The sequence below is a fragment of the Oculina patagonica genome, chromosome 14 (genome assembly GCF_052425735.1).
Source record: "Oculina patagonica isolate OP01 chromosome 14, crgOcupat, whole genome shotgun sequence".
NCBI classification, from domain to species: Eukaryota; Metazoa; Cnidaria; class Anthozoa; order Scleractinia; family Oculinidae; genus Oculina; species Oculina patagonica.
Window position 1 is genome coordinate 17,445,116 of NC_135771.1, and position 16,260 is coordinate 17,461,375.

Genomic DNA, 16,260 nt, shown 5'->3' on the forward strand with positions numbered 1-16,260 from the left:
ATGTTATGTCAATGAGACAAAAATATATCGAAAACACAAACTTTCACCAAGTAGTCTTCGTTATTAGCTTAAAAAGGGTTTCTTTAACCACTTTTGGTGTTGCCATGGAAACACGTTTTGACGTCATTTGGAACTAAATTTCTTTTCAGATAAAAACTTTACTGGTTAACAGTAAAAGACTTACAGCCAGGTCATCGTACAAGCCGTATTAGTCGCTTAATGCCAAATACAGGAACATCTAAAGTATATGTGAGCCACATTAAACAGAACTATGATTATACCGTATTTAGTGTTACATGTCATTCTAAAAATTTGAAGGTTAATCGAGACAATGGCTTCTAGTTGACGATTTCGTGATGCACCTTGCATTGCTGCTCTAAGGAATAATGGCCCCACGAAAATGAACGAGTTATTTAACACTTCATGAACAAAAAATTCTTGTTATTTTTGTATTTCTTATTTTTTATGTTTCATATTAGGTTGGTCTTGCTGTAGGTGACATCGACAAAATTCAACAAAATGCTCTGATGGATCGTTACGTTTTACAGGTACGTCGCAATACAGTGAAACCTCGATTTAACGAACCTCTATATATCGAAGTCCTCGCCCCCAAACGATTTTTTTCATCCCATTAATAGCAAAATATACGGAAAAAAACCTCGATGTAACGGAACCTCGATATAGCGAACACATTTTGCCAGTCCCTTGGCCGTTCGTTATATCGAGGTTCCACTGTAGATTTATAGCCCATTTGTTTCGCCGATAAAGTGATGCTGTTACTATTGTTCTTTTTTGAGATGGGCGTCTGTGTAGTAACATTTTAAGTCAACATTATTAATTTCATTTTGTTATATTTACAGGTTCAGTTGCTCTTGGACATTGAAAACTCTATGCCAATGTTTATTCTCAAACATGTACAAGTGCACAGTTATTCAGAATACCCGAACCACCCCAAATCACTCAAAACAAAGGTAATATGGATATAACAAGATAAACTATCATCATCATCATCATCATCATCATCGTCGTCGTCGTCGTCATTTGGGATTTTTTGTAATACAGAATATCCTGGGGAGTTTAATATTTCTACCAGGAAGTGTGTGTACAAGAAAAATGCATGAATCAATGCACACACCAGCCCCTGAGCTTAGGGAAAATACATTTGAATTGTTGCAGAAAATTGTGTGTCACAGTATCAGCTAACGTGTTTACATCCTGGTTGCCACTGAATTAAGATAATGCGGTGTTTAATTTGAGAGATAACAATTGTTCTGTTCGTATTATTATTAATTATTTAATTAAGAAAGTCATCAAAATAGGTCATCACTCGGTCTGAGTTGGGTAGCAACGAGGGATGTAAACACGTTAGCCCATTCCGTCAATGAAAGATAAAATCTGAAAAGGGAGCTGTTTAGTAATAGTTATTTTATTTTTTTCGAAAGGAATTCCAGTTCAGCAGAAATGGTAAAATGGCGTTCGGTTAGAGCTAGTAAGAAGGCGTTCGATGAGCTGGGGAGCAGCGCTAAAAACGAAATTATAGTAGTATGACGGAAATAGCGCGAAGCTAAGAGCGGCGAGACTAACCCTCTTTTTTTTTCTCATTTGCCGTTCTTCGCGTTTTCTCTCTGGCTTACTAGTAACCAAACGCCTAGGACGGGCTACAGAGCTATTGTAAATGTAGTCCTGTGTCTGAATTCTTCACTTATTTGATTTTCCTCTGGTTTTCACTGAGAATTGGCACAAATGCAAGGATAAGCACAAGCACAAGAACTAGCTATATATTTAGTATATTTAGCCCATAAGAAGAACAAATACGGTCATACTTTTATCCCTAATGAAACAGCATAAGCAAAACAAGAACGAACAGTAAGGCCCGGTTCAGACGCCGAACTTTTCATGAGCCGAACTCAATTCAAATTTGGACCGACCCAAATTGACAAAAGTACGCCTCTTGATTCAGACGCCGTACTTTTTGGCCGTTCCGAGGCCGTTCCTAATACAGTTCCAAGAAAACCAGTCAAGATACATTATAATAATTTTTGAATTAGTTAGGATCGGCACATGAAAATTACGGCGTCTGAATCAAAGCCGTTCCAAAGGCGTTCCACAGGAGAAATTCTCGGCCAAGCCAGGCGGGAAGAACGGGTGAGCCGTTCCAAATTGAAATAGCCGTTCTAATTTGATTCAGACGCCGATCTTTTCATGTACTTAATTCAAGAAATTAGGTTCGGCTCATGGAAAGATCGGCGTCTGAACCGGGCCTAAGTTTTGTTTCTTGTGCTTTATATGCTTGTCCCACGTAAGGACAGTATAAGAAAAATGAGTGTATTCGTTCTTCTTATGCGCTTTTGCCTGTGCAAAAGTGAAAACCAGCCTCAAATCTTCAAAAAAGATACATTTTATTTTGCTTGGAAGTTATAATTAAATCTGTTAAACTGCTAGTACGAAAAAGTTTGTACCACGCTCTAAACTGAAGCATTTTCATTGTTCTGTAGTTGGTGGATGGACTCGTATCGTTTGGCAAACCTGAGTCCACCGAAGTGGAAGAAGAAGAAGAAGCTTTGTCACCGGGCATGATACAAATTCTCGCAAAGATGGAACAACAAGAAAAGAGGTTCGTTGTAAAGGAAGGAAATTGCAAGTAGTAGATTCTGTTTGTGTTCACAATACGAGTACAATGAGTAAACACCCACATAAACATGAGAGAACCAGTAAGCCTAAATGGGTTCGTACACGTTGGGTGTTTAGTGGGAATCGGGACGGTTTAGGGTTCTTCTTTTTTTAAGAGTTTTAACTGTTTGCGAGTGTTCAGAACAATGCTTTAAGTCCATTATTTACGCAATATATCAAACAGCAAATACAGTGTTTCATCCGGAGTTAAAAATACGACACGCAGCGGAGTATTTTTGACGAATTTCGAGGTGTTTGGATAGCCGATGAAACACTGGCTCGAGTGAATGATATATCTTCTCAATCGAAACAAAAACTACGTAGTTAACGGAGAAATAAATAGTACCGTAAACGTCTATGCTAATTACAACCGGGTATCCAACTTCCTTCACGGTTATGATTTTCTTTGTTTTATCCTGATAAATTATTAATGAGTTTGAGAAAGTAAGTTAACAGACATAATTGCGAAAGACCAGTTGAATGAACGGAAGAAAGATGCACAGGCCTGCAGGCGAATACACAAACAAATGAAAGAATTAACTGACGTACGGACGATCATATCAATGACTTGCTAAAAGAACGCAAAAGCGAGCAGAAGCCCGAACCAGTAATCACTCAAACCTTTACTTTAATGAAATAATTGTAACTTAAATATTTTTTCTTCAGGGCGGACAAGATGTATGACATGTTGAAAGAACAGGCTGAGATGTTAAAAGAACTGAATCAGACAAGTCGCGAGGAAGGAGCTCGAGAGCGAGAAGAAAATAGTGAAGAAAAGAAAGAGATCAAATTAGGGCTGTTTGGGTTTTAATATTTTTGATACAACCAGATTAACAAAATAACTGTTTTCTGATTGGACGAGAACAGTACAATTATTTCCACACTGTATTCCGTAAGAATGCTATTACTCTTCTTTTTTGACTCAAGGTCTTCCGAAGATTGCCGAATTTAACACGAAGACTTCTGAAGATTTCAAATTCGAGCCAAAATCTTCCGAAGATTTCTGAGATAGATCCGATGTCGTTTGGAGATGACCGACATTGACCCGAAGTCTTCCAAAGATTTCCAAAGGTAGCCCCAAGAAGCCCGTAGATGAACCGAGCACTTAAGAAAGCTCTCCGTTCTGAATGGTGATGATTCGAAATACGAAAATATCCTTTTAATTTTTTTCAACAAAGTACAAATAGAAAATGGTGAAATATTTTCGTATATTCTGTATATAATAGGTACTCGTAATATTTTTAATGTACTTAAATTGCATTCGCCCAAAGGCTAGTGCTCGTGCAGTTTTAATAAAATCATCAGCAGGGAGGTATTATAAGTTTTTCATTTTATTTTCATGAATTGCGTGTCTTATTGCTTATTTATTTTAAGGACGCATAAGTGTAACCCTGTATATTTACTTTATAAGATAGCTGGTGTTCTAATCATTTTCATCCATATCAATTTCATAGAAAAAAAGCAACAAATTAAAAACTCTATTTCTATGATTTTACTGGTAAAGATCAAAGCAAAATCACTTCACTCCCTTTAATAAAGAAATAAAAAACGCACCTGAGTGCATTGCTGAGTTATAAAAGCACGCGGGGATTTTTAAGAACACGAGAGAAGTGCGTAAAGAAGCACTGGAGCCGCAGTTTATCTTTTACATCTTTTACAAGGAAGCGAAATGTCGTGGCTATGATCTTTTAAGGACATAGAGGCGGAGTTTTAATTCTATAAATATTGTTTTTACAATAGTTATAACTGAGCGGGTCTTAATTCCACCATAGAATTATACCAGGGATTAACAAATTGAACACTGCGAAATTGTCGAGGAAGAGTATTAACGTTCACTTTTGGTAATTTTGTGACAGTTTTTGTTTTTATATTAGCTGACCGGTTACACACACCTTGATGTTATAGTAGCTGAGATCATTTTGTATAATAATTTAGTTCAAGTATATTTAGAAAAAAATATTGTCAGGTCACAAATATATCCTTTTCTGTTTCTTCCCGGGTCTTTCATAATGGTTAAATAGTTAGATTTATGATAACATTCAAAGGAAACAAGTAATACTAAAAATTAGTATTCAGGGTTTTCTTTTCGTTCCAGTGAAATGAATTATAAAAATAGTAAGGGGTTTGTTTTGTATTTTATCAAGTCGGGATAACCGAGAATTTTATTAACATTTATATATATGGGTTTGTATGAAAATGCAGAGGGAAATTTTGCGCTTTAATAAATAGAAGCTGAATAAAAATAAAGTCATTTGAAACATGTATAGTTTTCTTTGTTATTTTATACGTCTTGAACACTTTAACACTTTTTGAAGGATTTTGCAGGCAATTTTGCGCTAGTTTTAAGAGTTGGACCACGTGTCTATTGTACAATGTCTAGAACGCACCTCTTTAAGATCGGCTTATATTCGCTTGAATGTTTTAACAATAAAGATTCACCCCCAAAATGGCCAGTTTCGGCGCTCTGTAGCTCATTAACCAAAGTCTGCTGTTTGAATATTCAGAGTTTTTTCCCTCTTCAACAAGGGAGAGCATGTAACAACGCGATGATCAAGCAAGAAATTCTCTACACCTCCACGGTGATCGTCGTTTTCTCTTGGGAGTTTTTGCAGACGCGAACTGCGCAAGTTATCCTTCAGATCCTTGACGTCAACACGCGAGCGAAATGACTGCACTTAATTTCTCTTTTGCCTAAAATCGGAGAACTTTCGTGTTTGATGGCATTCTTTGTATTGCAGTCGTCATTGTACCTCCTTTTTATTTATTTTTGCTGTCTCTAAGACTAGAGTCTCGTTGTTCTGTTCTTTTCTCCAATGGGAGCGACCCACCCCTTCCCCTCATCACCTATACGCTTCACACGAAGATGTCGTCAGCTTTACAGATCATATTTGGCTTAAACAGCATCGTTTTTCATCTAATAAAGGCTGCATGCAACTTTTTCGATGGTCAAACGAAGTATAAGAAATCGTTTGAAATGCCATTGCATCTGACGTGGATTTATCTCTGTTGCACATTTACATTGCAAATGAGCGCGTGTTCATTCTTATAATTATTCATAACAAGTTCAGTTTAGTTCGGTGCCACCTTCGTTGGTCATATCTTGCTCAGTTGATGTGACTAAAAAATAAGAGCAAACTTCGCTTCAAGAAGCTTGTAAAACATAGATTATAATGCTGAGACAAGAAAGAAGTCATGCCACGAAGCCAGGAACTGATTACTGGACCGAAATGGCGATATATTCAACCTAAACTGGTGGTTTCCCACAAATGCAAGAAACACGTGCTCAGTCCTAGAAGTTCAGTGGAGCTTGTTCCGTCGTTGTTTGGCTATTCAGGTTGGTGTAATAACAGAAACCACTGTTAAATATACTACTTCTTATTCTATTTAAGATTTCTATCATGTGTTAACCGAGTTGTTAGTACCGTTTTTGCGATGGAATATTTGGTGCTTGATAGCAAGCAAAAGTTTTATGCGCTAGCTAATAGCGAAGCGTGCGAGATCGAAAAATAGAATGCAAATGATTTTACCCCACACAAGGCTCGAAAAACATCAGCGTCTTCTGAGAGAAATAAAAAGAATCTGAGCGAAGTTTTTGTTTCAATGAAGTGTTCTAGGAACACCGGCTGTTTTAGAAAGTGTTTTAGGAAAATCGTCCGCCATTCCGGTTTGTTTGTCTGAAATTTGTCTGAGTCATGACGTCACTAGCGCACTCGCTGATTGAAGCGCTCGAGTGGCATGGAACAAAACAGAACAATTTTATATTTCAGATTAAGTCTCAAAATTATTTCATTTTTTAAGGGGATATTGGTTACTCTAGGTTTACAGTAAAAGTTTTGGTCAAGGTACACAATAGTCTCTTTCGCAGCCGTTTTTGGATGTCACGCAACACTCCTGGGAGTGCCGAGAGTGTTGCGTGACGTCCCAAATATGGCTGCGAAGGAGACAAGGAACACAGTGGACATCACAAATTAAGTTTATTAAGGACTGGTATAGTTAATGTAAATCCATAAAATGAGGAGAGCGAGGGGATGTTCGTCGGCTTTATGATTAAATTGTTAAATTTTATATTTCATTTCGTTTCTGCATTCTAGGCTTCTTTACGCACAGACTTGTTAAGCAAAGGGAAGAAAGAATGGATGTCTTCTTCGTTAGCAAAAGAAAATGGTGAGATTTGTGATTTGTGATTTGTTTCTTTGCTCGTTTGTTTTGGCTTATTGTGGTTTTTGTTGTTAGTTTAGCCGTGCCTGAAAAAATGTAATGTTTTTTATAGCTATTTGGGTGGCCAATTTGTGTTTTATTTTATTTTATTTTATTTTATTAGTGTTTGGAGCAGGGTGGGGGCGGGGACCCTATAACCAGGGTCAACTTTATTCCACGAAAACAGGATCTTGTAAGCAGGTTGTTTATTTGACCTCTTTTATTCCTTCTATAGTTCCATGGTACATGCCAGTTTCAGGACTGACCCATTATCATCATAACATCTCCGTAATGGTAAGTTTACGAGCCTACTTTTTTGCATTTAGTTATTGAACCTTATGTCCTAGATTTAGTGCCTGGAAACGCTTTTTTAAACCAATTGAACCAGCCTTATCAAACACGATTTTATTCTAGGAAAGAAACCTGAACCTTGTGTTACTTCTAACAGACTGCAGGATAAGGGGGACCTTGGGTCGTGTTATAAATTTCATAATTCTAATTGCGTTGGCGCTAAATCGAGGATATAGGTCGCCGGTTTTCATTTCTTAATCAAATGTTGTTTTCAAAAAGAACCATTCCGATGTAGTCTTAGCATTTTGCATCCATTATTGTATATTGATATTGCAAAAAGAAAATTAGATTTCGATCAATTTTGGTCCAATGTAGAAATAAATAAATCAAGGTCTCAATTTATAGATTCCATTTTGTTGCAAATGCACCTTTTTCTGAATTTTGGAAAATAAAATGCATCGAAACAAGCTTTCTATACGCTTATTTAACCTATGTTGAATTTTTAAAGTTTTACTCTATTTCTTAACCAAAAATGTATACACACTTTCGAGCGAAAATAAAACTCAGTTACTGTGATAACGAAAGCATTTAAATATTTTTTTTCTGACAAATTAAAAACTGATGTTCAAATCAAAAGCAAAAACTTTTTTCCTTTTTCAGATTGTCAGATTCGGATTTTTATTATTTCACACTATTTACAAATATTTTTCACTATAACACACTATTTACAGAAAATTCATTAATTAATTTTCTCCTTCCAAAACGAATAGTGTAACGGAATACAAACAAAGCACCTCCATATATATTTGGTCTTAAATTAACTTTTACCGCAAGAAAAAGCATACAGAGCTCAGAAAGCAACACACACTGGTAATTCGAATAAGAAGTGTTTAATTCAGAAGGAGCAAAGATACGTAAAGTTATTTTCTAGGAAATTGTTTCCATTTTTAGGGTCTTGTAACTTCAGTTAAATTCAGTTTTTGAGGGAAATTTTCCCATTGTTTAGGGTCTTGCAACTTCAGTAAAATTCAGTTTTTGAGGGAAATTTTCTCATGGTTTTTTAGGGTCCTGCAACTTCAGTAAAATTCAGTTTTTGAGGGAAATTTTCCCATTTTTGGGTCTAGCTACTGTCCTTTTTCAAACGACAACAGTTTTATAGATAAGACTTTAAATTTGTTAGTTCAAGGAGTCCTGATAGAACTGTTAGAAGGTGTAAGAAAAAATGTGCCTTTTCTACGACCATCATTGATAACAATTTTTCAAATTTCCCAAGGACATGTTAGCCCTCGGACGTACAAGGAAATTCATACCCTCGCCGTGGTGCACTGCGCGTGGGGGGGGGGGGGGGGGGTGGACCCCTCCCTAAGGTTTCCGTTGTATTGATGCCAAATTCAAATCATTTTGCACTTAGTTGAAAGCCCTTGGCTTACTCTACATAGTGGCAAATTTTTCATTGTCTGTGATATCATATTATGTGATATAAGATAACCATTTTCTTAGAAAGTGGAAAAAGGCAAAAGTTAATACAAAATCAAACCAGAATGCTAAACTAGGTAAAACTTAGCAAATCAGCCACTTGTGTTGTAAAAAACTGGAAAAAAGAAGAAAAATGCAAAATGATGATTTTTTGGTCAGATCTGCTTGTAATTATGACGTTGCCATGGCATCATCAAAGTGCACGGCCACATGGTTGTCATACCAAATTTTGTGCAAGGGATGAATAAACAACTACTGAAAGATTTAGCACTGTAGGGTAAATCCTCTTTTCAAAATTCCCAAAAAACCTAAAGGGGTGTTACACCCACTCATCCCCCCCACCCCCACCCCCTTGTACGTCCGAGGGTTAAGAACACGAGTTGTAAACATTTATTAGTTTATTTTAATGACGTATATAAATAAGCAATGCTACTCTTTTTTGTCGATCGAGGTCCAAAACGTGTCGAAAACAAAACAGTTTGATTTTACACTTTACACCCAAAGGTGGACTGATGTAGGCGCTATCTTCATTGTTACTAGGCGGAGTTTTCGCTCATTAGGAAAGGATAGTTTTTCATTCTTCATAACTATTTCAGTCCATCGCAAGAAATTCTAAAAACAAAACAAAATTGAAAAATTATTCTCAGTTGTCTACAAAGTCTATTTGAATTTGCTTTCAAAAAATTCGAAAATTACACCAGAAGAAAGTCTGTTACCAAGATTGGTATGATCGGAATGTAAACAAAAATGGAGGTTCGTTGGTCAAACAATAGCGAACGAGAAAAGAGCAGAAAATAAGCTGCTATTAAAGAATTAAATTAAAACTTTGCCGGTTTTCCTTGCTAGAATTATTCTAAAATAAACAAAGTAGTAAAGATTCTTTCTTGATATATTTCGCTTTGAAACCAGCAAAAGAAAATACAATTTTGGCGCGTTTTGTTAACGCTGACACAAATAGGGCGATCTTTGTTGATGTCATTGTTTACATTTTGCAATTGCCTCATTAGCATACGGCTTTGCATAGTGTAGGCATCATACTATAGACTCCAGAAGTTTAATGGGCTTGTGAAACTCAATAATCGGCGAAATGTTCAGCTCTTTACGTGTAATATTAAAGAAGATAATAGCTTTAAAAAACGGCGAAAATGAGCCTATATTAAATTCTTTGTAAAATTTTAATTTTTCAAACTCGCGTCAAAGAAAAAGTATTTAACACATCTGGCTCAAATTTATAGCGAAAGTTAATCGTGCCATGCTCTTTCAATTTTCAGAATTGATATTTTTGCAGCTCGATCAGAAAATGTTCGTGCCAGGAACGACTTTTTACTCTAGACCGCGCTCACACGTATTAATTATTTGTTTCAGAATCAAAGCTTTAACAAAATTCTCGAATCTGATAAGTTCTAAGCACGCCCTAAATTTCACCAAATTGTAGTGAAGCGACCGGTAAAATAATTCTTTCGCATTTTATTTGATTCCTTCTTAAGCACTAATTCGGTATATTCCTATAGTATTTAAACAATGGGCTATTCCTAGTAAATTTCGTCTTAGATATGATAATTCTTATTTTCTTGAATTTTATTTGGTTGTCGTGATTAATTCGTAAAAAAACTTCGTGTCGTCTTATAGAGCAGTTTTCATTGAGTGTCGAAACCAAAACCAAAGTAACCTGGCCAACACAAAGGACACAGACAATCCAGTGAACCTCAAACACGAGCATACAGAGCTGGTACGGGGACGTGCGCGAGCGAGCACGAGGGGAGCTGATGGGGAGTGGCGCAGATTAAGCCAATCACTAAGCGTAGTAAAGCAAAACCAAAGCAAACGCATTTACTTTCGACACTCAAGTGAAAACCGCTCTATTGTCTGTAATCGATCATACTCATGATTAACAAATCGGACTCCCGCTAGCTTCTCGATCGTTCGATGTTTTTAAATCATTTATTTGAAAACAGACCGGATTGGACTCCATTCAGTCTTTTGCCACAAAAACATGTCTCGCTGGTTTGTTGATTATGTTTGTAAGTTGATCAAACTCTAATTTCTCATTGCAATATCAATACATGGCCATTAAACTGGTGTGGAGAATAAAAAAAATTTATCAGCTGGATAAAACAGAGTATTGTGTTATTTTACAACTCGCCTGCCTTTAGCGAACATGCGACAAAACTTAATGTTTTTTTTTACGAAGCTTAGATGAAAGTATGAAAGAAGGAGTAATAGTAAATTTTGAAATATCGCTAATTTCACAAGCAAGTGCCCAATGTAAAGTGTCATTGTACCTCTTTTTAATTTGTAAACGTGTCCAATTTACTCTAATTTGAACCCGTATTTTCTTTTTTAGTGTGTTTGATGAGGCTTGCTCAGTGATAAATGTGGATTCAAGAGAAGGAGAGGAAGACAAGAACTCTTTAAGCTCAAACTCAGGACATAATTGTAGAGGTAACTAGAGTAACTAGGTCGCCGAAAACAGTCTTTTCTGCATATTCATCAGGCGTTGCCACTCGTCAGCTCGAAGACATTAGAGTTATTTCACAACAGCCGTGAAATATTCAGGCTACACAAAACCAGAAAACAAATTTGAATAACCGGAGTTTAGCTCTCAAAATAAACAAGATAAAGCAATTGAGATTAGTGTTCAATAGGATTTAATTGTCTGATATCTTGAAAAATTACTCTCGATTGAATGTAAATTGAATTATGCCAACTTAGCAAATTATTAATGAAAGCATTCGAGTTTCTCTTTAGCAAGAGAGATCAATTTCTTATTTTGATTCATGACAAATCTTGAGTACGTCGATACGAAATTTAAGACTTAGGAGTTTAAGAAATCAATTTGAATGCTTTAACAAAAATTTTTGAAAATTTTATTGCAACTTTTTTGTGTTATTGTATCACTAAATAAAGATCGAATTATTGCTGTCACAGAATGGTGCGATAGATTGTACAATCGAAACGTGAAAAAAACATGTTTCGATTGCACAGTTCATTACGCCATTTTTTGAGGGCATTAATTCGCTTTCTGGTTACTTTTGTTTCTTTACGGCAGTCATTGAAAACTACTAGTTTTACTTGCCATATACAAGACAAAATATTTTGTTTTTACTTTATTGAAGTTCCAAATTGTTTATAGAATTCTTCTGTTCCATGTTTTCAAAACAAGTTTAGTTTCTTCTCTCAGTCGAAATTTTCACCTTAAGCAAAAAAGTATTCGTCGAACTGTGTTTCCTATTTTTGTCTTAGTTTTACTAGATTTATTTTTAATTTAGCTAGCGATTTCTACAATGAGTAATTTGAAAGTATTATCTAGTCATTGAAAGTTGTAATCGACTTTTGTAAATAACTTTAATTACTTGTTATTGAAAATGTTGTAATTAGTTAATGACATTAATGAACAAATAAACACTTAACAACCTTCTCTTGTTTCTTTTGTTTATTGTCTTTAATCGAGTGTACATCAATAAAAAAAATGCGCTTTTAAAAGGGCCTGGTAACTAGGAGAAATGTAGGCTATCTCTTTTACTATATTTTGACTATGTAGGGTTGCCAAAAAGAAAAAAAATTCTGCGATTTTGAACAGAGTCCAGTCAGAAAATCAAAGTATACTTTGACTTTTGATGGGACAAAACCATTTGCACAGTGCAAGATTTTTCCCGCCAAAAGACTTAGTATATTTTTGACTCAAAACCAGACACCATTCAAAAGCGCAGACTTTTTTTTCCAAAGGACAATTTTCCCGCCAAAAGACTTAGTATTTTTTTTGACTTTTTTTCTTGGCCCTTTTAAAAGCGCAGAATTTTCCCGCCAAAAGACTTAGTATTTTTTTCGACTTTTTTCTTGGCCCTTTAAAGCGCAGAATTTTCCCGCCAGACTTTAAATAGCGCAAACATTTCCTGCCAAAAGACTTGGGTTTCTTCGAGTTTTTCGCGGTTCCGTCGCCTCGTGGCCAAAATCATTGCTTTTCTCTCGAAATCTATCACTAGCCAAAGACATCTAAGACGTTTTATTCAAGCAATAAATTTCTTGAAAATTGTGGCGTCGTCCTTCAACCTGAAAGAAAAAAGGAATATTTCTAGTTAATGGCTGTATCCTGGGCTACATCTAAATGTCTGCACTTGCATCACATCACCTGGGTATTAAAAGCTACTAGCTAATTACAAAAAACGACTGATTTTCATGATCAGTCGGTCATTATGACAAAACTCTATGAAAACGAAGAAAGGCACACAGCATGAAAAAATTAATTACTAGACTTGGTACCCATTAAAAATAAAAATTTGGAAGTAAATGAATAAAAATTGTAACGCTTTTAGTCCATAGTCGATCATCCCCTTCTCACCAAGCTAAAAATTGCAGACGAAATAGTTTTTTTTTGTGATTCTATTTGCATCTGAAGCAGCCCTTCTGGTTTCAAGATTAAAACATCATTTCCCGTAATTTGTCAGACTTGTTTCCATACATTCCCGTCAATGTTAGTTCTAAGAATAAATAAGTTTGGTGTGACATCATTACAATATCTCCTAGACTCATTCTTGCCCATCTTTCTACTTATTGCTACACCAGCTCGATCGACCTTCTTTTTCTCTTTACGGAGCGGCTTAAATTTCCTTTAGTATTCGTTACGAGAATTTGGTGGTAAATCTAAACAATTTCCCCTGGAATCACGTATATTCAATTCTATACTGATCCTTGTTGCTTTACCGATGTGCGTTTTGAGATTGATGAAAAATACATTATATGCCATATCAAAAACTATAATATTGGTCATTCTTGTTTTATTTTGGTGGTTTTTGATCTACTTTAGCAAACTTCTGAATTAACATTTACAAAGTTACTTAAAGGAGCTTCATCGCGAGATTTTGCAGAGTTTTGGTCTTAACTATTCTGAAATTACTGGTAAGCAACTTAACATATGAAAACCATTATCTTTGAACATTCAAAGGAAGAAATAATTTCAATATGCGGATAGAATTCAAGCTATGACTATAAATATCATTTTTTGAAGACGCGCGGAAAAAACTTGAGAAATTAAGCCTTAATTTTTCACAATGAAATCCATTTTCATCCGAGCCATCCGCAGCCGAAGATGCTCGTTAACAGCTTTAGTGCTCAAAAAAGCAATTTTTAATAAAAATGGATCACTGTTTTTAGGTTTTTTGCGACACAAATATAAATTTTGGCTGTTTAAAAATCTGGTAAATTCCGTAACAAAGCCTATTTTAGATAACACCACGTACGCCCCCTTAAATGCTGATATTTGGTAAAATCCAAACCCAAGGAAGCAGTAGATTCCTTGTAGGGCGATCTTTGCTGACATCATTGTTTACAATTCACCTCATTAGCCTACGCATTTGCGTAGAGAAGGCATCCTGCTATAAATAAATTGACTCTAGAAGTTCAAAGAGTTTGTGAAACTTAACAAACGGCGAATTTTCAGCTAGGAGATAACTTTCCAAAATTGCTTTTTTTTTCTGGGTGGCAAAAGCGCTAGTGAACCAATACATGCTTTGTAAAATTTTGAGTTTTCAAACCCGCGTCAAATAAAAAGTATTAAATTACATCGAGATCAATTTGACAGCGAAAGTTAATCGTGCCATAGTCTTTCAATATTCAGAATTGATACTTTTGTAGCTGAGAACAGAAACTGAAGCGCTTATGCTAATGAGGCAAATATTGTAAACAAAGATTTCCCTACACAATGGAGTTTATAGAGCTGGTATAAAAGAAACTTTTGTTTAAATTATAGATCTTAAGAGCTTTTTACACTGAACTGTTGCGAAAATAGTTTAAGAAAACTTGCAGTATTCGTTACCCAGACGCCTTATTAGTGTCCTTGCTTGGCGCACTAATATGGCGGAGATAAAATTGAACACGAAATAAAGAAGATTATACGACCATTCGCTTCCACTTCGTACCTCTTAAGCTATCACTTCTAAATGTTTGTCAGGTTTAAAAATTTTAAAATAGTATAAGAAAGATTCGTTTCTTGTGACAATTTAGAAACGCGCACATCATCATCATCATCATCATCATCATCATCATTTTTTAGTTAGTCAATAAAACCGATGTGGCATCGCACTATGGGACACTTGAAAACATCATAAAAATCCTTTATTTCTCGAAAGAAAGCACTTAAACGATATCAAAGATTTGCATTGAGATTTATGTTCTTTGGAATTTTGAAAAGGATAAACATTTGGTAGATTTCAGAATTTCGAGGACGTCGGATGAAAATCGCCAGTATACTTCAACAATATTTTCGCGTATTAATAATAACAATGTACAGTGGAACACGATATAACGATCCTCGATATAACGATATTCCCGACGATTTCTTTCCCGGAAATATGTTGGAAGAACCATACGACCGAATCGACCCGACAAGAAGGGACGACTCTCCCCGATATAACGAATATCAGTAAACAGCACATTTAAGCAAGATATTGAATTTAATCCAATAAAATAACAGTAATCGTTTTTTTACGGCCATATCGTTATCAGGAGTTTCGATACAACGATCCCCGATAAAACGATATATTTTACTGCTTCCTTGGTATATCGTTATATCGGGGTTCACGTATTGGTGCACGCGCAAACTGGAGCAGTTCTCATCCAACCCCACCCCACCCTAGGAAATCCTTCAGGCATCGAAAAACTAAATCGTTTATCCTCAGTGCACGAGATTGCAGCAATGTATTAAAAAAGGGCATTGGTTAACCCGCCTATATTTCGCAGTTAGAGACAACCGAATATACCCTTTTGTACCATAACTGTAGTATTGTTATTGTATGTCATTACATTTTGAGTCGTCAGATCGACATTTTAATTCTCTTTACTAAGAGCCTTACGTTCCCCTTATTTGTAGTTGTGAAAATTGGGTGGAAAATCATACTGTTTTCCCAAGTTGTTTATCTGCTTCAATCTTGTTGCCGAAAATGTATCAATTTTTTACACTCGCCATTAAACATCTGGACGTACACCCTCCCCCCTTGAGTTTTTTTTTCGAAATTGTGAAAAGAGGATTTACTTTGTAATGCTGAAACTTTCAATGGCTGCTCATTATCGTGTCGGAAATTTTGATATGTCGACGTTGCCATGGCAACGTCATAACTACAAGCAAGTCTGGCCAAAAATTGTCACATTTAACACTTTTATTATTGTACGATTTGTATAATTTTACATTCCATAAGAATTCTGCCTTGGTTTGGATTTTTCTATTTGCATCAAATTTGTTTTCTGAAATTCTAAGAAAATGGTGAAATACAAGATGGTGGATCCATGATAACGGCTCTGATGACGTCATATGACGCCAGAGCCAAAAAATTATTTCATTTTTTAGAGTTAGCTAAGGCACTTTCTACTCAGTGCAAAATGATTTCGCTGCGCTTGAATAGAACGAAAAACCTGGGGAAAAGTTCCAACCCCCCCCCCCCCCTTGTACCACGATGGGGGTATGAATTTGCTTGTACGACCGAGGGTTAAAGAAAATGGGGCCTGTCCCTATACCCCCACCCTTTGGTTCCGGTGCGCAGTTAATAATCACATTTAACATAAAACGAATTAATTAACATTTTGTCGGAATGATTCGGTAATTTGGTATTGAATACAAAAACACCGGCTAGCTGG

General features: G+C 35.8%; 1 protein-coding gene and 1 long non-coding RNA gene across 3 annotated transcripts in view; both read left to right on the forward strand.

The window, feature by feature from the left end:
- LOC144638607 (transient receptor potential cation channel subfamily A member 1-like) overlaps positions 1 to 4,926 on the forward strand; it is a 43,989-nt gene extending 39,063 nt beyond the window's left edge. For both annotated transcript variants that reach the window (XM_078497806.1, XM_078497807.1), the window contains exons 27-30: positions 480 to 548; positions 861 to 971; positions 2,496 to 2,614; positions 3,337 to 4,926. In XM_078497806.1, the coding sequence (XP_078353932.1) occupies positions 480 to 548; positions 861 to 971; positions 2,496 to 2,614; positions 3,337 to 3,481 (444 nt within the window). In that variant the 3' untranslated portion in view covers positions 3,482 to 4,926. The remainder of the gene's footprint in view (positions 1 to 479; positions 549 to 860; positions 972 to 2,495; positions 2,615 to 3,336) is intronic.
- A 936-nt stretch (positions 4,927 to 5,862) lies between these two features.
- LOC144637577 (uncharacterized) lies at positions 5,863 to 11,502 on the forward strand. The gene is made up of 4 exons (XR_013567740.1): positions 5,863 to 6,004; positions 6,762 to 6,834; positions 7,103 to 7,161; positions 10,979 to 11,502. It is a non-coding gene; the product is annotated as an uncharacterized LOC144637577 (long non-coding RNA).
- Positions 11,503 to 16,260: the final 4,758 nt, after the last annotated feature.